This window comes from Papaver somniferum, chromosome 5 (genome assembly GCF_003573695.1).
Source record: "Papaver somniferum cultivar HN1 chromosome 5, ASM357369v1, whole genome shotgun sequence".
Taxonomy (NCBI): domain Eukaryota; kingdom Viridiplantae; phylum Streptophyta; class Magnoliopsida; order Ranunculales; family Papaveraceae; genus Papaver; species Papaver somniferum.
This window is the reverse complement of record NC_039362.1, coordinates 80,743,821-80,767,647: the sequence shown is the minus strand read 5'-3', so window position 1 is coordinate 80,767,647 and position 23,827 is coordinate 80,743,821. Positions and strand designations below refer to the sequence as shown.

Here is a 23,827-nt window from a genome sequence, read left to right as displayed (position 1 = left end):
CTAATCCCCAAATATATTAATCAAGAAAAGTGGCATATATAAAATAAAAATAAGCTCAAATTAAAAGCAGTAGTAACTAGTAATACTGTTGATTCGATCAAAAAAAAAAAAAAAGTATTGTTGATGACCCTTTTAAGCATACTAGATTAGCCTTGATCATAAGGGCATCCGATGAATAAGAAAAACCCTCCTCAACCTTACAAGTTTCACCACAGAGGTAAAGATAGTAAAGTTGATAGTTAACTCTTTGGCTCTTTGCAGAGATGGTAAAATTGTGAGTTTAATCTGACAGCCATGGGTAGAGCGTTTAGTTGCCCCTCCATTTGCCAACCGGCTCTGAAAGGCTGCTATTTATTTACGTTTTCACACTAAACATATAAATTTTCCCAATCTAATATTAACAGCTTGAACAATGTATATTCATCAAGTCGCTTCACTCTCTTTCGGAGTATCCATAATAAACAACACTGATAAGATATGTTTCTTAGGCAAAATTTCGTGCTCTTTATAACATATACATACACAATCACGAGGCAGTCTGGTACAACAACACAGACACGGTCATCACTGCTCGATAAAACTCTTAGCTTTAGGTGATTAAAGGATACACATCACTCTATAAATTATACGATATCAACTGCCCTTGCGAACACGGTTAGGCACCACAATGTATAACAGATATATATAACTGGGTTTTCAAGCTATCAATTGCACACGTTTCTTCTGTAACACCAAATCTGGGAATAGACAGATCATTCAGGGCACATGATATATATGTGGATTAGGATTCTCAATCATACAAATGTCCCTCTAACCAATCACACAAGTTGCACCCACTAGTCACCTCAGTTTTAACCTATGTGTGTTGCTGGATTAAATATTGCAGCTAATTTACTTCTGTCTTCTTCTAAAAAACATGCTATCCATCACTGAAAACATAGAATTGATTTTGCAGAAACATAGTACTCAATCAATTGATAATCTGTAATCTAGCTAATATCTTTTCTACGATTCCCCTCACATCATTTAAAAGCTTAATCAATCATTAATATCCAAATGGTAATATACCCCATTACGTACCCCAATAGTTCCATTCATTTGTTTCTTAGTACTAGTTTTTTTTCATGGTTGAATGCGCGTACCACAAAACTGAAGACATTGATTTTTTCTGTCCAAACTTCATAAAGAATTCTTATTTTCTTATGCGATGTTTTTATCGAAAAATTTAATTTGCTACACTTCAATCAATAACTTGTTGTCTTTTATTATAAGAGCTGACTAAATGATAATGCAATGGAGTATATTAATGGAAACTTAAGTATGATGAAGAATTTACTATATATGGGAATAAACGCAGAAGAGTATATATAACTATGGCTTTCACATATAGGCTTATCAGAGACGAGAAGGTAGCAGCTTATGTAGGGATTTGTTTTCATTTGTTAGAGCGCAGTAGCTGAAACAAGTCCCCATTTAAAAATGGTAAAATCAAAAACCTTTTAACTCTATGTTGCATATCCTAACTTCACTGAGCGCAGACCTGGTAGTTTATATGATGGTTGCACTCAGTCATCTTTTTTCTATGTATATGTAGATCAAGATGTCAACCTAAATTGGTCTTTTGCAGCAAAACCTTATCACTGAACTGCCTATAGTGCTCCATGTCGACATATATTTACTACCTTCTAGTACAAAATCAGGCAAATCAGTTCACATAAAAAGAAGAAGAAGATAACCCTTTCAATCAAGTCTTTCCAACATTCATGATGAACCCATTATAAGCTCAAATATGCATGGCTAATCTTCATGAGTATAGGCACCTTATATGTACTAGGATAAGATTAGGATATGAATGGCCAAAGAATCCTCACCATCAATCATCTACTAGTTCTATACATTCCTGAGAATAGATTAGATATGTATGTGTCAACTTATAAGAACTTACTCATCAACCTAGAGTTCCCATATAGGTTTCTATGCTAGTTCCATACCTGACTTTTATAGACAATACAATGTTGCTGCAACACATGCCTTAAATGTATGAACATAGACTCCTTCATGGTGCATAGTGGTCAGACCCATCTTTACAAGAAGATAGCTAGAATTCTAAAATGCATATGCATATGAAGATTAAGTAAATTTTCATAGGACATACTTGTTTGAATTCAGACTATTTCTTGACTCTCTGCTTGTATATATGATATTGTATGTTCAAATTGTGTGCAGACATCAATACTGTGAACCATATGATAAGTTTCATAGCCTGCTCTTTTCCAGAAGTTTGTTTTACATGACTAAATTGAACAATTACAAGCAAAAAAAGTTCTTCGCCTTCATACTACAATTTATGAACTTGACATCACTAGAACAAAATTGCAAAGGAAGATAAAATATGTGGATTCATAAATTATGGGCAAAGAGTAATAATATGGCATTGTAGTTGAAGGTCAATAATATGTTTATGGTTAGAAGCACCATTTACCATCCTTAAAACTAACGACTCAAACTTATTGCTAGATTAGAAGGACAAGGAAGGGGATTCTTATCAAAACGGTATATGCATCGTACATGTCTCCATATATATCGAGTAAAATCTTACATAAGGAACAAATTCGTATTGTCGACAAAGCATTAAAGGGGCGTACATTCATTTGATGACAAGCAAGAAAACAATATTACCTATTTAAGTATCTAACTAATTGATCACTGAACTGATTGTTCTTTGTTATAAAGGATATATGTACACCAGGTTTTTCCAATATTTGTTTCATTAATGAGGATATGCATTACAACATATGTCACCACTAACAATTTTGGAACAACTGAAAACACATAGAATCGAATACTTAGGGAGATTTACATGATTCAAGCAAATAGGAACACAACTTACATTCTTATTGCGCAGATAAACCTGAGACGGACTGACATTGTTAAGGGCTTAAAGCAACATCATCATCATGCATGAGCCTCTTATCTTCATGAACTTTCATTGTTGTAGGTTTACCACGGCTTGTCGAAGTTATGAAAATCTACGAATTGAGATGGCAAATGAGAATCTGAAGTAGTTATACGAAATGGATTAGTTACATGGTCATGAATATTACCTGCAGTCGAGAGATGAATGTTTGCAGACGTAGCACAAAAGCTAGAAATCTCGTTTGTGTTATCGATGTCCCAGTTAACCAGATCATGGTGATGATAGTTGAAAATCTGAGCAGGCGAGCTAGAGTTGCCAGTGATCACAATAGATTCCTCCAGCGAGGGAGAGTGAGAAATGGGTTCTTCAGCTTCAGCTACCACATCCAGTGAAGACTTCATATCCTGGTTCATCGTCAGATTATTATGGTTGTACAAGTAATTGTTATTGCTTGTGGATGCGGGCATCACAGATTTACTCCAATTCTTTCCCATAGTTCTTTCCCTTGCTCTAGCTCTTGCCATTGCTCTGGACTCTTTTCTTTGTGGATGGAAAGTAGGCTTCCGCAATGGTCGAACCCTTTTCTCTTTCCTAAGGTTGTTACTTGATGAATTGTTGGAGACATCAATCTCAGATACTACTTCACAGTCTGATGCAGATGATACATTCTTACCACCCCTACTACAACTACTGCGCTTATTGGTAGCAGCCGTCATCACAGTATCATCCTCATCAGAAATTCTTAGACTTCTTTTAAGCTCATTGATCTCTTCCTTGCAGTTTGTCAAAAGCCATTCGACTGTTTTGCTAGCTTTATCAAATCCAAGCATGTCTTGGATTGCAAAGAAAGGACGAGCAACTTTGAGGGACAATCTCATTCGCCTATCCCTCGGACCTTGAGCAGTGACAATCTTGCTGTGACGATCTTTCTTTGACGATGACGAACACATCTTACTATTGTTCCAAGTAGCGCTGACTAGTTTTTTCTCATTCATCTTCAAATTAGTAGAACATTTCTTGTTCATCTTGTTAAAATCTCCGCTTCCACCCCAGTCAACATTATCTTTGTTGATTATGTTGGTGATGTTATCTTTGTTTGCAACACCCAATGTGCTGTTAGGACCACCTTCAAGTAATGTTGCTGTAGTAGTGTGAAGGTTAGCAGCAGCAGTAGTTGTAGAAGAAGAAGAAAATAACAAGGGCTGTTCTTGTTGCTGTTGCTGTTGAGGGTTCAAGCAGTGATGATTGAAATGAATCTCTTGATGGTGGTATGGCTGCTCTAAGATTTCAATGTCGTTTTCTTCACTATTTTGATCAAAATAAGTGGGAGAGAAAGGATAGAAAGTTAGAGACTGAGACTGCTTAGGAGGTGAAGAAGCTGAAGGGGGAGGAGGTTGATGGTGGTGAGATTGTCTGAAGTTGTTGTTGATGTGGTTATTATTGTTAGGGCATACATAAAGTGGTCTATCAAACAAAGGTTGATGTTGATGATCATTGTTATAACCACAACAGCTATAACCACAACTAATGTTGTTCCTACTACTGCTAGTACTACTAATACTACTGTTGTTTGAGAGAAACATATGTGGTTTGTAGTTGCACCGGACACTTTTCCTTATAAAAAACACTAAAAGAAATATATAGCCACTAGTACTTGCTTGGTAATTTAAAACCCTTATGCGCAAAGACGTGGCGTTGCTTGTGCCATATGAATGATGATTTTTGATGATAATGAATGTGTAGTAGTAATCAATTAAGAGTACATTACCTTGATAATGATAATAATCTTTTTTAGAGTAGAAAAAAGACAGATATATGAATCTAGCGCTACCTCCTCATAAACTTAACTCTAAAAGATACATGCTTAATGTTTTTTTGCCGAACTCTGTCGATCAAGGACGAGAGGGATGAGAAAGACACTGGGAAGCACCGACACACGACACGGACACGGACACGACACGACACGGACACGAGGACCGGCAATTTCTCAAAATACTAGGACACGGACACGTATATATATAAATATTTTCATTAAATTATATATGTTTGTCCCCATTCCTAACATAAAAGATTAAGCATTTACCTGTCTAAATGTTCCAGCCTTCCAGGAGAACATAGATATCCATTATCAACAAAAGGTTATATAGACATTTACTAGTCTATATATACATATCAACAAAAAATTAGAAGGCTTTGCAAAAGGGAGTAAAGTCCTTTCCGCGACATTTACTAGTCTATATATATACATATCAACAAAAAATTAGAAGGCTTCGCAAAGGGGAGTGAAGTCCTTCCCGCAACAGCGCAACTTCATGAACCAAATACTAGCCCAAAAAACAAGGATCCTCCAAGTATGATGTGAATGCCGCTACATCCAGGATCCAGCTGTAGAAATTTAAAACAAAGAATTGGCATAAATGAAAGTTGCCAGAGTTTGTAAGAGTGCAGGGCTACTTGTAGAAGGTCAGTTTAAACACAAATTTCAGGGGGAATTCACATCATAAAACAAAGAATTGGCATGATAGTAACTAAAATTTTAGAATAAAACAGATCAAGGAGATGGACAGTTACCTGGTCACCAAAAAATAACGTCAACAGTCAAACCAGGGGGTATAGCTCCTCCACATTAGCTTCATTATCATCCAATATCATGCGTTCCATCTCTGGCTCATTAAGAGAAAGATCAGCAACTTCAAGTACACCAACAGTACCCTCCATAGTATCAAAAGAATCACCTCCAATGTCCCACATTCTTGTATCCCCTAGCAAGTATTCTGGGCTTCGTCTTGATAAGAGACGAAGATTAGTATGAACAAATACCAAATCTTCACCTCTTTGTGGAGTAATTTTATTTCTCTTCACAGAATTTATGAAACTATACGTACTCCAGTTTCTCTCACTACAAGAAGATGAACAAGGTTGGCCAAGCAACATGAGTGCTTTTTGCTGAAGTAAAGGAGCATACACCCCATAAGTAACCCACCACACATAAGGATTCATACTCCATCTATCATTTATGGTATTTGCATTTGCAAATTCTTCACGGCAAGATGAAAACTTAGCATACTCAATGTTAACTTCTCTTAACTCATCTGCATCGTAATACCTCTCGAAACACTTCAATCTTTGACCTGCAATCAAAAGATCTCTATGTGGTGGAACACGCCCTGGACGTTCATCAAGCCACTGACGACTATAATACCTATGTTGTTTCAATTATGATTTTAGTATAAATTTTTTTAACATTTAACTCAACTGACCAGAAAATATAAATAAGCGATTGCATATTTTACACTGTCATACATACCTTGGGTTCAATGAATGTGCCAAAGAGTGAAGCGGTGTGCTACTTTTACTCCAACGATCTGTTAAAATCCCGTCCACCACCATATGAAATGGTGAAATATCATATTCTTGTAAGCCCTCGTGGCGATGTATAATGCTCTTTACCTCATCTATCATTCGATCCCACCTTTCATAAACCAAGTGAAGACAAGGCTCGTCTGTGTCGCATAATCTAAGCATTTCTATGATAGGTTTTGTAAAATCAATAACATACTGCAAAGTGTTCCACCAATCATCATCCAACAACTTCTCTTTTATAAACAATGCTTGATTAGGATCATCATCTTTATATGATGACCATTGATTGCAAATTACCAAGTTACGGAGTCCTTGCTTCACATCTTTAAATCTTTGAAGCATTATAATACTAGAGGCAAAACGTGTCTCTGCAAGTGTGAATAATTTTAACTCCACATGTTCATTAAACATGGCTAATCTCATGGAATGTTTAGTGATGAAGTTTCTGATCAGTACCACCTCAGCAATAATTTCACTAATCCAAGCACACCCTTCATATACTAAAACATTAGTTCGAATATCTCTCGGATGACATATATTCTTTAAAGCAAGGTTTAGTGTGTGGACTACACATGGAGTCCAAAAAATGTGTTTAAAGTGACCTTCTACAAGTAGCCCTGCACTCTTACAAACTGGTGCATTGTCCGTGATTACTTGCACAACATTCTGATGCCCAACTTCCGTAATTGTCTCAATGATCAACTTAGAAATGTACTCTTTGTCCTTCACTGACCCTTGAGTGTTGACTGCTTTAATAAACATTGCACCAGCCTCTGAAACAGCCATAAAGTTCATGAGGGGTCTTCGTTGTTCGTCGGTCCATCCATCGGTCACAATACTCACACCTTTTTCTTTCCAAGTGCTCTTAATTGGTTCTAGCTCTTTCTCAACATGTTCTCTTTCCTTCCGTAAAAGAGTTGTTCTTAGTTTATTATAACCCGGCGGAATATAACCTTGAATGCTTTTACTATCTGATGTAGCCAAATTAAATGCAACTTTATAATATGGACACCTAGCAAGATGGAACGGCAAGCCAGCTGCATAAAACAACCGTGCAATTATGCTATCCATTTCTTCACGTCTGGCAGCATTATACAATTTCTCTATTGGGCTCTCAACCCCTCTTTTCTTCTTCCTAGGATCTTCAACAAGTGATGAAGAATTTGACGCAAAAGAAGAACCACTACCTGATCCACATGTTGGCAGAGGCACACTTTTAAACTTAGATGTTTTTGCTCTGGCCTCAGCTTCATCACTCAATTGTTTCATTTCCTGAAGTTTATGTTCTCTGACCTTTGGACATATTCTAATTCCAGAGCCTGGAATCTTTAACAAATGTGCTTTCACTCTTGAATATGAACCCGAATATGGAACTTGACAGTGGTTACATACAAAATTCCAATTACCACCACCTTTAACTTTATCCTTCTTAGTCACATATCTCCATAGCGGAGTAGTGCTTAAAACCTCTTCGTTCATATCTGGCTATCTGCATCAAAATTAAAGAGATGATAGCCATCAAAATACAAGCAGAAAATTAAAAGATAAATTATAAGTATTATATATAAAGCTCAAATTCAATGAACGACCAAAAATGCCCCCAAAGGCCCCAAAAAAAACCCTAAAACCTACACAGTAGACAATACACATGATCCCCACCACTAAAATCAAAACAAAACCCAAATTCACCAAATACAGCAACAACCCAAATTCACAATAGATTGAAAATAGAACAAAAAATCAATAACTCAACAAAATCATGCAAATCAGAAGGAAGAAGGGAGAGTAAAAGAAAGAGAACATACCTTCAAATTCAATGTAAACAACTACGAGATAAAGCCATAACAACTAGAAAATGATTGTAAAAAACTAAATAAGTTGATTTTCGGATGATCAACTTAGATCTGAGAAGAGAAGAGTAAAGGTGAGGGAGACTGTGGGAAGGGGTATTCTTCTGAGTTCTGAGAGTAGAAGATAGACGAGAGAGAGAGATGAGTTTTGATAAAATTTTTTTTTTTTTTGGAATTTAAGATAGAGGGTAACATATGCGTCCGACGTGCGTCCGAGTGTGTCCGATGTGTGTCCAATGTGCGTCCAACGTGCGTCAAGTGAGGACACGGATTTTGATGCGTCCGACACGCGTCGTGTGGGCGTCGTGGCCGCGTCATGTGTCCATAGTGCGTCCGACACGGACACGGAAACGAATCTGATGTGTCCGTGCTTCACAGGAAAGACAGGAAGAAAGAGTAGAAGGATATATAGTCTAAGTAGACAGCAAGAAAGACTGGTATATATTCCAGCTTCCAGAGAGATAGAGATAGACAGCAGCTTTCTTTTTCTATGGTTCTATATATCTTGTTTTTAAAATCCTTTCTTATTCAAGTTATAATTGAAACAACTTTTTAGGAAAAAGTTTTAGGTCTGTGGTTTTGGAGGATGTACAGTGTATTGTCGTCTGTGCGAGTGTAATAAGGAAGGATGAGTATCTTTTGTTTTGGTGAAATACTGTGAGAGTGGATATGGAAGATGTTAGTGTAGTAGTAGTACTTGTTCACGTGGGAGCAGGTTAAGATTGATAGCAACACTTCCTCCCCCTTCTCTCTCTCTCTTTTCTTGAAAGATCTTTTAAGCCCGTTACATATTCAATCTTCTTTCCTCTTTCCCTCCTAAAGAAGAAGTAGTAGTAGTGCAGTTATAGTGTTTGATGACTTTGATCAACTCTTAAAGAGAGATCTGACATTGTGTTGTACGGATTCCATGAATTTTCCTATTTGGATTTTGAAGAGTTATTATATATATCTTGTGAGTGTGTGACATCCAACCTAGCTAGCTTGTGTGCATGTATGATGATGAGTAACAAGCAAAGAAAGAATATCTATGTGGCCATGGAAAAGAGGAAGTGGAATATTATTTGTGCGTGTGCATAATTAGAAATTATGGGAAGCCGAACCAAAGTCGATCCGGTTCAGAATGGTTTCTGGTTCTAAAATTAGACCATTAACACTGTTGACACTCAACGACTAGAATCCTTTGGAAGCGATAAATTTTCTGGACCAAATCGGTTATACTGGGTTATACTCACTGGATACTAAGTATTCTCTTTTCTTTTTCTTCTTTTCCTAGTATTTTTATGCAAAAACTAAAGGCTTTGGATTTTTTTTTTCTTGTTTTTTGTTCTTGATTTCATCATTCATAGGAATATTAATAAATAAAAATAAAAACAATTTTAATTACACTCAAATAAGTTGAGAAAAATTAGAGAATATTATTAAAAAGTTAGTTATTTTTTTGGACTCAACCGACTCTTATAACGATAACCGTGCAGAAACTATAGACAATCCTAAATGGAAGTACACAACCAAGTTGTGCTTGTAAAAAAAAATTAAAAAATATCGGGACAATACTAATATTATGAATTTTAACGGTCGTGAATACATAAACGAATTTTAGTCGGGTCTAACTTTTAGTAAAAGGGTTTCCAACTTTCTTCACTAGTGTGAGGTCGTTTATTCGAGTACTTGAAACCACACTTAATGTGTTGGATGTGTTGGAACCCAGAAGAAATGTTGTGTAAATATACATGGGGATTGGGTTGAGTTTTCTTAACGGTCATGGCAGACTCAGTGGCTTCAGATATGTTACGGGACATGTATACGAATGTTGGTAGATGAATCAACAAGAGAGATATTGCTTTGCGGAGCAATTGATAGTTGAATAAATATTAATAAAATAAAATATTAGTAGCCGACCGAATATTAAATTATTAATTAAAATATTGATTATTGGATCTACATAAAATTATTGGTGTTTGAACCTGTTCAGAATTATGCTCTGAAGAGCATTAGGTTCAAATCCTAATTTTGATCAATGGATGATTAGTTGAGAATCAACCAATGGATGAGAAAGGGACCAACTACATGAGGTGATGGACCGACCATGTACTGTCTAGGTATTTGACTGAGCATTCACCAAAGTCCTTTGCAGAGTAGTTGGTGAAAAGATGATTAATCATTGTTTAATCATTATTAAAATAGTGCTTGACTGAGCAATAGGTAGTAAAACCTAATCATGGGGAGAGGAGTGACCGACCAAAGGGGTGTGGAACCGACCCTTGGTGGTCGTGGATCTGATGGTGAATGGATCATCTTCCCAATTGCAGGAAAAAGTTTGAACCAAATATGAACTGTATATGATTAGGTCACTAATCATTGAAAGAGGTGGCACCGGCTTCTGCAAGCCAAAGGACCGACCATGACAGGTCATGGCGGCATGCTCGTATCACCGTGTTGTCCGCGGACCAATCCTGAGAATTTTGGTATTTTCTGATGGTCCATCGAGCATTATTTGGTACTTTTATGAAGAATCTGAGTTTAACTGAAATTCTTAACTTTGGTTAAAAAACAACCATTAAAAATATTAAAATAATATTATTTAATATTTCTCATGGTAGAAAGAAATGATGGTTGCGGGACCATTTGCTTTGCTAACCATATGGTCCATGGAGCAATATTTGAAAAAGATATAGAAATAGGGAGTTCTGATAGAAAGAGGAAATCCTTGAAAGAGGAAACCCTAATAATAATAAAATAATATTATAATAATATAAAAATAAGGAAAAAAGAATCGCGGGACCAACCAAAATCGACGTACGGCTAGCCGTCTGGCCGTGTGGGCCCCACTTCACGGTTTTTTTTTTTTTTTTTTATTAATATTTCTCTCTCTTCCTTTGCCTTCTTTGATCAAACTTCCATCTCCTTGTTTTTCCATGTTTTTAGACGCTCCTTTGAGCATTATCACTAAATACGCATGTGCCTTTTACTCGGGGGTGCCCCATATGCCCGAAAGATAAATATTTATTACTGCTCCATGAAATTCAGCTGAGAAAAGCCATGGATCCTGAATAAGTGAACATTAGGGTTTAAGTAGCTAGTGTATTTTTTTCTAGGAATTCAACCGATGAATACTGCTACTAGAATTAATTAGTCGTTCTATACTAGCATGCAATATGTCTAGGAGCATTTAATTGATTTAGAGATAAACATCATATTTATTCAGAATATTAATCTGGGCCAGACACCAGAGATGAATTCCGAATTCAAAAGAGATGCTGAGTTTTTCAGCTTGATCATGAAATATATGGAACATTAAAAGCTTCTGCTTCAGAAACCCTATTGTTGCCGACATATATTATTATTTTCATGATATTACAGGACTACAATTCACTTCTCTTGCGGAAGGTGAGGACACGAATTTCTTATGATTCCGATACTGATCAGAGATGCATAATTTCTGATGTGATTTTACGAATATAGCCTTCGTAAAAAATCCACACCATCAACAACAAGCTGCTAACCCAGCTATCAAGGAAATTGCAACAGAAGCACAAGTATTACTACTTGTCCTGAAAGGGACTTTCTAGGAAGATTTATCTAAGAAGGAAGGTGATATTTATTCTCAAAGAGCAAGTAACATACAATTGATCTCCTCTCAGAAATTAGTCATGACAGCTAGTACTGATACAAATAGTTTTAGTTGTCTAGCCAATTTACAGATGATAATGATTATGATGACTATCCAAAATTTTCATCATCAATCCGGTATCGGAGAACATGTGGTATAAGATACACTTTGCCCTTCATCAAATGGATTTCAACCTGTTTTGCATGTTTAGAGAAAACATTCAAAACAGTTTGTTCTAGAAATGATTTTTGGATGAAAAAGTTCGGATGACTCGTTGATGTAATTTTTCGTTTTATCTTTCTCTTCTTTTCTCAAGATGTTCTGGCTTTATGTTCCCTCCTACTTTTGTTTTCCCTTTTTTTAGTAAGAGCATCTCCAATAAAAGGTGGAAGATTTATTTTTTAATGACACGTAAGGTTTTAGACCTTCATTTAAAACAAATCCATCTCCAACAATAGGTCCTACAAAACAGGAGGGATGAAATATTAATTTTGAAGATTTTAAAGAAAGTGTTATATAGACCTTCACAATGACCTCCATATCATATTTTTGATTTTTAATAATCAATTAAAATACGATTAAACGGTTAAGATTTCATCACATAAGACTTTTTAAGAGTTAAACCTCTATACTATTGGAGATAGTTTATTAGTTACGGGTCCTATATTTCCTCTATGTATAAATCCTCCTAATCAAGGGTATTAATAAAATCTCCACGTAGGGTTTTTAACACCTACTATAATGAACTTTAGCTTAAATAAAAGAGAATTAAAAATCATAATTTTTTTGAACATTATTTTAAAAAATGATTACTTTTCAGTTGAATAGAGAAAAAGAATTTATCCGGTAGAGATTTGGAAATAACCGCTATACACATTCTTTAACAAACGTTATTACCTTTTTATAGCATATGGATTTTACAAATTCCTCGGTTAAATCTATGATGATCCTAGATTCCTAATAGGGTTTATTTTAGCCCACATCATGTTAATTCCGCCACTGATTAACGTTATAACCGCGACGTTGCCGTTTGTGTTATCCCGACCGTTCTTCAAGATATTTCTATATCATCCAGAGACTAGAGTCACCAGACAACACATGCATACATCATATCCCTTGATGCCCGGTACTGGAACTGGTTGTCCATTCTCCCTAAAAGTAGTGAATCACGCACTACCTAATCATACTAGAACAATACTCTATGAAGGTGGTTAGTACTGCTATGAAGGTTGTTGGTACTCTATTGGAAAATGCAGTGCAGTACGTAGTACAAGTGATTTATTAACATAGTATTAACACATTTCTAAGAAGAAATAAAAATAAGTTTTTATGTTGATTTCTGATAATACAATTGTATATTTTGATTACTTGTTCTTCAGAGAAGGAAACGTTGCCAGCAGGTTTACATCAAAAGCATAATCACATTGACGGTGTGTCATGTCTGAGAAGTGTATCTAAGCAATTGCGAATATGTCTTTTGATTCAGACAATTACGAAGATTCTCTAACGAAGGAGACAGATTATCCGGTTCCTTGAGAACATATTTATTGATGTCGAAAGAATCTGATTTACAGTTTGGAAGGAGGAATATGTGTTTAGCTCAGAGATTACGCTTAAAAAAATAGAAAGGAAGGAGTATGTTGTTTTTCTTCTAGGGGCCATTAAATTGGTCTTCCACTAACCGGAAAATATCCCAAATGTGCTTGAAACAATTCTTATTATCCATACAAGATAATGCTGATAAACTTTAATGTCAACATAAGATGATGAAAGACAATTATTTCATCACTACCCCAAAGAAGCATCTTAGTCGAGCCTTCTGTTGCTGCTGCATGCTTCATTGACTAGGGGACTGGATGTCCCTTTCTCTAAAAAGCAAACCCTACCCTGGCTCTAAATTTCTCTTTCTCTTTGATCTCTAAAGTTGGTTTGTTTTCTTTAGGTTTGGATCACTTCTTTTTGATCACTTAATCCCTTCCTTATAATGGCCAATGAGGTTATGCTTATCAGGTCATCAGCCTTTTCATTTCTTTCTCCCCTCCACCTGTCCATCTCCCTTTCACCCTCATTGTTAAGGACGGGTGCCTTAATTATGCCCCCTACATCACAAGTCACCACTGTATGAGAAAGATAGAACCCTAACCAATCACCCATTGCCATAACTCCAACTGACATCATATACTTGAATGGTTTTAGTCCTATCCACACTCAAAAGCTTGCAACACACTCAGTACTTTCCTATATCCCAAAACCTAGGGTTTCTTTCCTTCTTTTTGCCATTTATGCATGCCGTTTCTTTAACCATTCAATACTTATCTTATCTCAGTACTCTTTCAAAGCATTACATGTTGGTTGGCATGAGATAATTATATGATCAAAGGAGAAGACATGACTTTAGAAGTAAGTACTTACATAACTTTTGGAGGTTTGCACTCTGCAAAGAAAAGTTGGGGTTGTTTTTAATGGCAACTGCAAGATGAAATTTAGCTTATATAAAGACAACTCTCTTTATTGATGTTTAGAAAATCTCTCAAAACTAAACACAAGCTCTAATCTTGCTCATATGATCAACCACAACTTTGGTGATCATATATATATAGAACTATGAATTCCTTTTCCTAGTCCTATTACCTTATTACATGTCTTTCCTTTTCTTAGAATTAGATGACTTCTAATTCCCTTAGGATTACATCAATTTCCTAATCCTGTCCTAACCAACTTGTTAGTGACTTCTATGTTGAAGTTTAACCAACATTCTCCCCGTTAATCTTCAACCTTACCCGTGACATATCTTGTACTCCAATCAGTTGTCTCATTTCTTCAAACTTGATCCGAGCTAATGCCTTTGTCAATATATCTGCTTTCTGCTCAGTTCCTGGTATGTGTTCAACGTTGATGATCTCCTTCTCGATACATTCTCGTATGAAATGATACCTTTTGTGAATGTGTTTCGTCTTCCCATGAAACACTGGATTTTTAGTGAGTGCAATTGCAGACTTATTATCAATCTTGATGAGAACTTTTTCAGGTTCTCTTCCTTTGATTTCACCCAACAGTTCTTGAAGCCATATTGATTGTTTAGCTGCTTCTGTTGCATCCATAAACTCAGCTTCACAGGATGAGAGGGCTACAGTGTCTTGCTTCTGTGAACACCATGTAATAGGTGCTTCACCTAGATAAAATATATGACCAGTTGTACCTTTTCCATCATCTTGGTCAATATTATGACTGATGTCACTATACCCAACAATTCCTCTTGATCCTCCTCGACCATACTTCAATCCATAGCTGATTGTTCCTCTTAGATATCTCAATATCTGCTTTATTACATCACCATGAAACTTGCATGGACTCTGCATATAACGGCTTGCTACTCCCACAGAGAAAGCCAAGTCTGGTCTTGTGTGTAACAAGTATCTAAGGAATCCAACATTTCTTCTATAACTCGTTGGATCAATCTCAGCTTCTTCTTGTGCCTTTGAAACTTTAAGTCCAAACTCCATCGGTATCTTAGTTGGATTACAAGTTTCAAGTCCTGTTTCTTTCAGAATTCTCCTTGCATAAGCTTCTTGTTTAATCTGAATCCCATCTACTCCTTGATGGACTTGTATGCCAAGGTAATAAGTGAGTTTTCCGAGGTCTGACATCTCAAACTTTGATGACATTTCTCTCTTGAACTCATTGATCACCTTAAGGGAGTTGGCAGTCAAAAATAGATCATCTACATAGACTGCAATCACAAGAAGCGTTCCCTTTTCTTGTCTTCTGTATACTGATGTTTCTTTAGAGCACTTAACAAATCTGATTTCTCTTAAGATTTGATCTAACTTTGTATTTCAGGCTCGAGGAGCTTGTCTTAGACCATATAGAGCTTTTGATAACTTATAAACCTTATGCCCCTGTCCTTTTACTTCAAATCCTTCTGGTTGTTCAACATACACATCTTCTCGCAATTCACCATGTAAGAATGCTGTCTTAACGTCTAAGTTGTGAATTTCCCATGAGTTTGATGCTACTTCTGCTATTAAGAGACGAATTGTCTCTAGTCTAGCAACTGGTGCGAAAACTTCATCAAAGTCTATACCTGATTCTTGAACGTATCCCTTAGCTACAAGTCTTGCCTTATATTTGTTGACAGTACCATCAGCATTCCGTTTTATTTTGAAAATCCACTTAAGACCAATCACTTTTACCCCACCTAGCTTATCAACTAGAAACAAAGTCTTGTTTCTGTTGATTGAGATAATTTCTTCTCTACATGCTTGTGTCCATTTAGTCGAGACCTTTGCTTCCTGAAAATTCCTTGGTTCATCATTAACAGAAAGTAGCATAATCTCACATTCTTCTGCAGCTTGAAGAACATAATCCTCCAGATACTGTGGCTTTTGTATCTGTCTTGTTGATTTTCGCAGTGGAATGGGTTGAGTTATTTCATCGATCTCCTCCTCTTCTTCTTCTTCTTCTTATTCTTCTTCTTCTTCTTCTTCTACTTCTTCGTTATTCTTTTGTAGCCCTCGAACCATCTTGTTCTGAGACATAGTTTTTAAGGTTCTGAAACTTATGTGTCCTAATCTTGCATGCCACTTCCATGTCTGATCTTCCAGTCTCATATTCAGACACAATGACCTTCCAATCATGAGACTTATCTTTAGAGTCTATTTTGTGAGCGTGAGACTCTAACTAAAAGTCATCCACTTGGGTCATGAACTGTTAGATAATCTTGTCGTATTCTAACATCACATCCAACTTCTGTAGCTTGTCCTAAACTTAGAATGTTGCTTTGTAAGTTTGGGATGAAGTAGATGTTTGTGACAAGCTTTTGTTCTTCGGTCTTGCTCTGAAATAGAATTGATCATTTCCCTTCAATTTCTACAGAATATCCATCCCCAAACTTCACTTGTCCTTTGATTTTCTCATTGAGTTCAGAAAAGTAGTGTCCCTTACCAGTCATGTGATTGCTGGCTCCATTATCTAAATACCAGATTCCTTCTTCTCCATCCTTTGATTCGTAGTTCTTCGGTATTAGGTTCCCTTCGTTTAAGAATACAACTTCGTGCATGAAAAGAGCTGTGTCTGCTTCCCTTGTTTCATTCTTGTTTGCTTCTTCTATCTTTTGTATTCTTTCAGGGCATACACAGGAGAAGTGTCCTGGTTTATCACATCTGTAACAAATAATGTTTGATCTATCCTTCTTTTCTTTCCCTTGGTTTTTATCATTCTGACTTGTTGTTCTATCTTGTGAGTTAAACCTTCCTCCCCTTCCTCGGTCTCGGTTTCCTCTACCACCTCTTCCACGACCTCTTCCTCTTGTCGCAGAGTTTTGTTGGTAAGAGTTTGTGTACAAGAGTTTTCCTTGAGTTTCTCCATTGTTTTCTTCATCAAGGATTCTTTCTTCATATGCTTTCAATCTTCCAATTATATCTTCATAGCTAGTCTTCTTTAAATCTAAGACTTGTTCGAGAGAAGCTATGGTATGAATATACTTGGATCTTGGTAAACTATTGATAAACTTCTTTACCAGTTTATCTTCATCAATGAATTGTCCAAATGACGCAGCTTTTGAGGCTATCTCTGATAGCTTTCCTGCAAAGCTATCAATAGTATCAGTGTCTTTTATCTTCACTCTTTCAAATTCAGACATTAAGATTTGCAGACGGGCTTCTTTAACGCGATCAACTCCGAGATTACGTGCCTTTATTGCATCCCAAATTTTCTTTGAAGTTTCCTGTTCACCAACTTGTAGAACAAGACATTCTGGTATTGCTTGAAAGAGTAATCCAATGGAAACATTGTTTTTGTCTGGGTCCAATGTACCAGGATCAATTGTTTCCCAAACTTTGTAGATTTTCATCAGTACCTTCATTCTCATGGCCCATACTGTGTAGTTTGTGGCGTTGAGGATTGGAACTTGTATTGATGGTGGCGTGAACTGTTTTGCACCCACAATGGTGGTTTCGTTTTCCATGGCTCAGAAACAAGCTCTGATACCAATTAATGGCAACTGCAAGATGAAACTTAGCTTATATAAAGACAACTCTCTTTATTGATGTTTAGAAAATCTCTCAAAACTAAACACAAGCTCTAATCTTGCTAATATGATCAACCACAACTTTGGTGATCATATATATATAGAACTATGAATTCCTTTTCCTAGTCCTATTACCTTATTACATGTCTTTCCTTTTCTTAGAACTAGATGACTTCTAATTCCCTTAGGATTACATCAATTTCCTAATCTTGTCCTAACCAGTTTGTTAGTGACTTCTATGTTGAAGTTTAACCAACAGTTTTCATGGTTAGTTGTCATCACGATGACCATGACAAACTTAAGAGCAGTAATGGTCACCAAGTGTGACAAATAAGTGTGGGCTTGAGAGAGAGCATAAAACCCTACAAAAAAAGAACAAGAACCTATAAATGTCATCATGTTTTGAAGATGATGGTTAATTAGGTCTATCACCATTGATCTAGTGCTTTCATTTCCTCGGTTGTATAAATCTAGATGGAGAGACCAAAGATCACGACTTTTTTGTTGTGTCTGAAGACGATGGAAGGAAGATGCTTTTAGTATTCACGGCCACGTGGTGTACCCCGTGGACTTTGATTGTGCGGCGAGTGCCCATTAGCAACCTTAGCACTCTCAGAAGTTAGGGTTGATGCGTCAAGAACCCATTGACAAATTCACTCGCGAGTTTAGGTTCTCAAACCTTCGATGCAGTAAATGGTCATTACGGACCTTGAAATGGCAAATGAGTAGGAAGAAGATTGGTATGCGATTGTATCATCAACAAAGAGTTAAGTGTGTTGTAAAAGCAACCTATTTCTTGCTAGCTAGGGACTCTAATCTATAACTGTAAAACCGTGCAATAGTAAGAAATTGTCAATCCATGGAGTGTGCTAATTCTATTTGAGTGTTTGCGACCTCATCAGTTTGTAGTGTGGGTGCCATCAGCCATTATTTGAAATGTTGATTTCAATGGGGGGATGAATCATGAAACTGAATTGGTAACTTAAAGTCTGTTGGATTAATCTCTTGTATTTGTATGAGATAAGCATTCCTTATTCGTAGCCTCATGCTTTTATGAGCAATATAGATGTAGACAGAGCAGTTAACTTCATGGGTCCTTCTAACTTTAATCTCCTTGTGCTCTTTTCACACTAACATGCATCTCACGACAAGCCAGAGCCAACTGCCAAATTGATATACAACAACGTTTTTTTTTTTTATCAGCATGACCCTGACTGCTATTTTCTTCAAATTTTGTTTTAAATCGAGAGTAAATATTTAAGGTTGAGATTCCATATTCAATCTTGTCATTGATGTGGCTGGTTGAGTCGTGTTAAACATGGTTTATGTGAGCCCAAACCAGCATCATCTCGCATGTTAATAGAATGTAAGGCTGTCGTCAACTACCTAAACATGCACAGTACAACAAGTCATTCTCTTTTTTTGAAGCTGCTTTAAGTGTGGAGCTAAGCCAGTTTTGGTCTTCAATTGGTACATGTACAGTACTTTCTCCAACTCACTTTTTGACTTTACTTATATGTTAGGCACTGGATATCCAATCAACAGTTGCCACCTACTGATTCTACAGAGGAATCAGCACATGCACGAATATTTGTAGAAGAATCTATCTATATTGGACTGCGGATATATACTGAGACTAGCTAACGACCCATACGCAACATGACACATTTAGGATACCCCATTGTCCTTGAAGATATGGTCATGTGTCTTGCGCTCATAGGTTAAATCAAGTGCATGAATATTGTGCTCATGATAGAAAGAATGTCCAAATCTTTCTCAGAAAAATAAAAATGTCAAAATGATCTTTGGTTGTTACAAGTTATAAACGTACAGAAGAAAGTTCTGCATTGGGAAATTGTATAAAACGCTGAAACATATTTTGCAGGAGGAGTCAAATTTTGCGGCAAACTACAACTTAAGAGTGTGTAGAGGAGTAAGGTTTGAGGTTGAAGCAACCTTCACGGCTTCACCAATCTTCCCGCAACCTTAATTTCCTGGGACAATTATAAGCATACGGTCCAAATGCTGTATACCATCCTAGATTCATAGTCCGGTGTCATTACTCATGAGCATTATTACAATTAACAAGTTAAGGACAATATATAAAAATTGTTCTGATTTTTGAACCGTCTACCAATTGTGATACCATTTGGAGTTCAAACATAACAAGCCAACTTAAATCACTTCAACAAATTAGCAAAATGTTAAGTGTACCGGAGTCGATTAACAGGACTGTACTGGTTGAGTTTCTCATAATACCATGTTTTTCAATACCAACGCCAGCCAAAAAAAAACACTTTCCAACATTGTTGATGAGACAGGAGCCTAGTAAGACTATCCAATGTACCCAAACACTACAGCTTGCCTGAGTCTTCAATCATGTATGAACGAATGGAATAGGCAACAGCCAACAGGTGACAAGAAAAATAAGGTGAGACGTGAGAAAGATCAAGGAAGATACCGGCCCATAGACTTTTTTTTTTTTTTTTTGCTTCTAGGCCCATAGACTCGTTACTCAAAGACGGTTTGTTGACCATGAGGCAGGGTGCTGGCTTCAGAGTTCTCCCTAACTAATTGCCAATCTGACAGTTGGTTTAAGAGGTTCGGTCATGCTATCACGCACTCGTGCGCATGACAACACAATGAACATGCCTTCTAAGTCGGTAGACTTCACATCTGTTGATATGCATCTCTATATAATAGCAAATCTGATGGTTTAAAGGTGTGAGGTTATTTTGTACTCAAATTGCAGAGGTGGGGTTATTTCGTACTCAAATGTATGATAGAAGTAGTTTATGTGATTTGTGTTGGAGAAAATGAGTTTTTAATTAAAAGAATTTTTGGTCTTGATATGGTTTGATCTAATGACCTAAGGGTCTAAGGATACTTACTCATTTTATGGGTGAATGAAATGTTCCTTTAATCCCACAGCGTGGAAAACTAAAGAGAAGTTCCACTATATAACCAATTGTCATATGGATATATTGACAAACGAGAGTGGAACGGGTGGGGCAAACAATACATGTTCCAACCCATGCGATATGCGCGTATACCATGTACCAATTCCTTTGTCTACTTGAAATTATTTTTGGCGAGTTTTTCTTTAGGAAAATTAATTCCAAAAATATTTTATATAAGTGTTTTATTTATGGGAGAATTCCTTTTCCATTTTGAAGTGTTCTACAAGAAACAAAACGTGTTTTATGGAAACCAAAAACCTAACCTGATTCACAAGTAACTTTCTCTTATAAATACAAAACTGAATTTCTCTTGTTGTTGATGTACGACTACGTTTTCTTCTTTCTTTTCTCCTTCATCTGTTTTTGATTTTCGCAACAATAGTTGCTTATCTTCCTTCCTAATCCTTGCTGCTATGTTCGAAGAGAGGGTAACTTGCGTTGTGCTAACTCAAGTTATATCGGACAGTCTTATCATGGACACATCTTCGCTGTGAGGGGTTTAACATTACTCAACTCGAATATACCCGCGAACTAATGTGTTAAGGACAACTTGTTGAACCTGTGATTCTGCCCTCGTCAAGTTATTTCAGTAGAGTTGTTTCAAATTAGTTCTTTACATATTATTTTGATACGTCTAACGTGTTGTTCATTGTTGCAAGATTCCAACAATCTTAACATATTATTTATCTTGTAATAATGGAGAAGAGTGATCAAAGGCAACAGATTTATGCTCGAGTTTTCTTGCATAATATCATGGTAGTTTTGAGAACGTCAGAGAAGGAGTACTAGAGGTGATTGGATACGGACACGTCATAACACATGCAATCATGAGTTTGGGAGCTCAAGGAACTCTGTCTGTAACCTAACTTTTCTAGGAAGCGTTGTATGGTTTTGGGTATTTCCTGCGGCCCATGTTTGATTACGGAAACCAAGTTGTGTTGGTTGGTAGCCATCCTACAAGTCCAGACAAAAGAGGGAGTCCATGTGATGGATTTTGGACTTAATTATTAAGGCAGCTATTTGCTTACGGGAGTAGGAAGAAGAAAGTGGAAGGGACCTATTTGTTGGAAGACTAATAATGCTTCACCAGGGAAAGGAAGTTCGTTCCATAACCAAACACTTGGTGCGTGGTGCCGGCTGTTTGGACAATGTATGGTGATGTTTATTGACGTCTCTGACCATGTAAATCAAGCTGATTACTTAGCGTGTCTTCACACCTCCACGACCATGAGAGATGAAATGAGTCCATGCGGGTAGATTTAGGATCTGCTGGGCTGTATAATCAGATTTAATCATTAGAAAATATTAAATTGCGGCTAAGGAGGGACCTGCGTTTGGTTTTACACTAAAGCATGTTGAGGATGCTCAGAACATGGAGATTCACTTCTAATGGCGTGAATTAGAAGCGGACATGAGGACGCAGTTTAATCGAAGCCAAAGACATGGTGATAACTAGCCAGGATTCGAGGGAAGAGTGAAATTTATTCACGGCGAGCAGATATGGATCATTAGTGAGACTACTTTGGTTTCACATGGGTGAAGTTTGGGTCTGTTTTCGGCTACGAGAAACATAGGGGTCAATTTAGTTGGCGCTGCTTGGGGGATGATCTTTTATATGCAGACTCGGGACATGCTGTTCTGCTACCGTGATAGTAAGCATGGTTTCAAAAGAAAGTATGCGGAGCCTTCGCAAGAGGTACTTTTCATAAATCTTAATCTAGCATTATTAAAATTAAGGTAATTGTTATGTTTATAGAAATATTGATCATATGACAATTAATTACTGAGAATGTAAAGACCTTAATAATAAAATAAAAAAAATAATGAAATAATAATGCTATTTTGTTGAAAGGAACATAGACAATTAGAGTGGCATGATGTCTTATGTTATGGTAACCAATGTGAGAGACTAGTGGGTGGACTTTGGAGCTACCAAGAATGATTTTGAAAACATAGATATGTTTACCTCCTAACAGAGGTCAGGGGATGACGAGAAACTCTATATGGGTTTCTCATCTGCATCAGAGGTTGCAGAAAAAGAAAAGATTAAGCTGCAACTTACATCTTGAAACACTATCACATTGAATGAAGTTCTTCTTCTTGTTCCGGACATCTGTAAGAATCTTGTCTTTTGTTTTGTTCTTGATGACAAGGGTTTTTAAAATTGGGATAAACTTGATCATGGAAAATCAATGCACAAATTGGCTTGCATAGGCAGCATACAAAAATTCAATTTAGACAGAGGTCATAATTGTGAAATTTGCGTAGAATATAAGCATGTTTAAATAACATTCAGTAAGATTGTCCAGAGAAATTTTAACCCTTAGAATTAATTCTTTAAGACCTAGTTGTGATGATGTTAGATCACACTAGAGGTGGTCATAGATGGTTTCTCACATTCATGATTATTTGTACTAGATACTGTCAGATATTTTTTGCTTAGAGGTAAGGATGATGCCTTAGAAGCCTTTAAGATGTACAAACATGAAATTGAAAACCAGTTATAGGTTTTTACGAGTAAAACCAATAAGTCTGTTGAATGCCGTGTTGATTAGTTCAGGATTATCTGCAAGCTTGTGGTGGGAGGATGTCCTCTTAGTTTGTTATATCATGAACATAACCTTTAAAGGATCAGTTGAAACTTCATATGAATATGGAATGATTGACAACTATCTTATGAATCTTCAAAATGTGGGGGCTCGATGAGACCCAATTTTTTTGATGATATTTTGTTGGCTATCTTGAACATATAAATTTATGGTTGTGAAATATGATATTTCTGACATTGGTTGAATATAATTATGGAATCTAGGGATGTTGAGTTCTTTGATAATGTTTGTTGTGAAATCTGACTATCGAAAGAGAAGTTTAGATGATCCCCTAGATGTGCCTTCAACCAGTCAAGCATTACCTTTAGAGGAAGACGCAACATATATATAACCTAGAAGAGCTAGGTAGGTGGGTGAAGGATACAAACAGAATGAATGTGTATATTTCTTGACACCTATTCACATGTGATTAAAATTACCTCTATTAGGATGTTAATTTTATATATGTTGTTAAAAACTCAGAGATACATCAGATGGATGTAAAAAGAAC

At 36.5% G+C, this 23,827-nt stretch overlaps 2 protein-coding genes and 1 long non-coding RNA gene across 3 annotated transcripts; all 3 read right to left on the bottom strand.

The window, feature by feature from the left end:
- Nucleotides 1-2,680: 2,680 nt before the first annotated feature.
- On the bottom strand, nucleotides 2,681-4,688 carry LOC113282017 (protein roadkill-like). The gene is made up of 2 exons (XM_026530934.1): nucleotides 3,105-4,688; nucleotides 2,681-3,029 (listed from the first exon to the last, which is right to left on the bottom strand). The coding sequence occupies exons 1-2, from the start codon at nucleotides 4,498-4,500 to the stop codon at nucleotides 3,001-3,003; spliced, it is 1,425 nt and encodes a 474-aa protein (XP_026386719.1). The 5' UTR covers nucleotides 4,501-4,688; the 3' UTR covers nucleotides 2,681-3,000.
- A 244-nt stretch (nucleotides 4,689-4,932) lies between these two features.
- Nucleotides 4,933-5,940, bottom strand: LOC113277574. The gene is made up of 2 exons (XR_003324995.1): nucleotides 5,489-5,940; nucleotides 4,933-5,302 (listed from the first exon to the last, which is right to left on the bottom strand). It is a non-coding gene; the product is annotated as an uncharacterized LOC113277574 (long non-coding RNA).
- Nucleotides 5,941-5,957: 17 nt separating this feature from the next.
- Nucleotides 5,958-7,759, bottom strand: LOC113279226. Its single transcript, XM_026527927.1, has 3 exons — nucleotides 6,225-7,759; nucleotides 6,034-6,119; nucleotides 5,958-5,974 (listed from the first exon to the last, which is right to left on the bottom strand). Exons 1-3 carry the CDS (start codon nucleotides 7,757-7,759, stop codon nucleotides 5,958-5,960), a joined length of 1,638 nt encoding a protein of 545 aa, XP_026383712.1.
- Nucleotides 7,760-23,827: the final 16,068 nt, after the last annotated feature.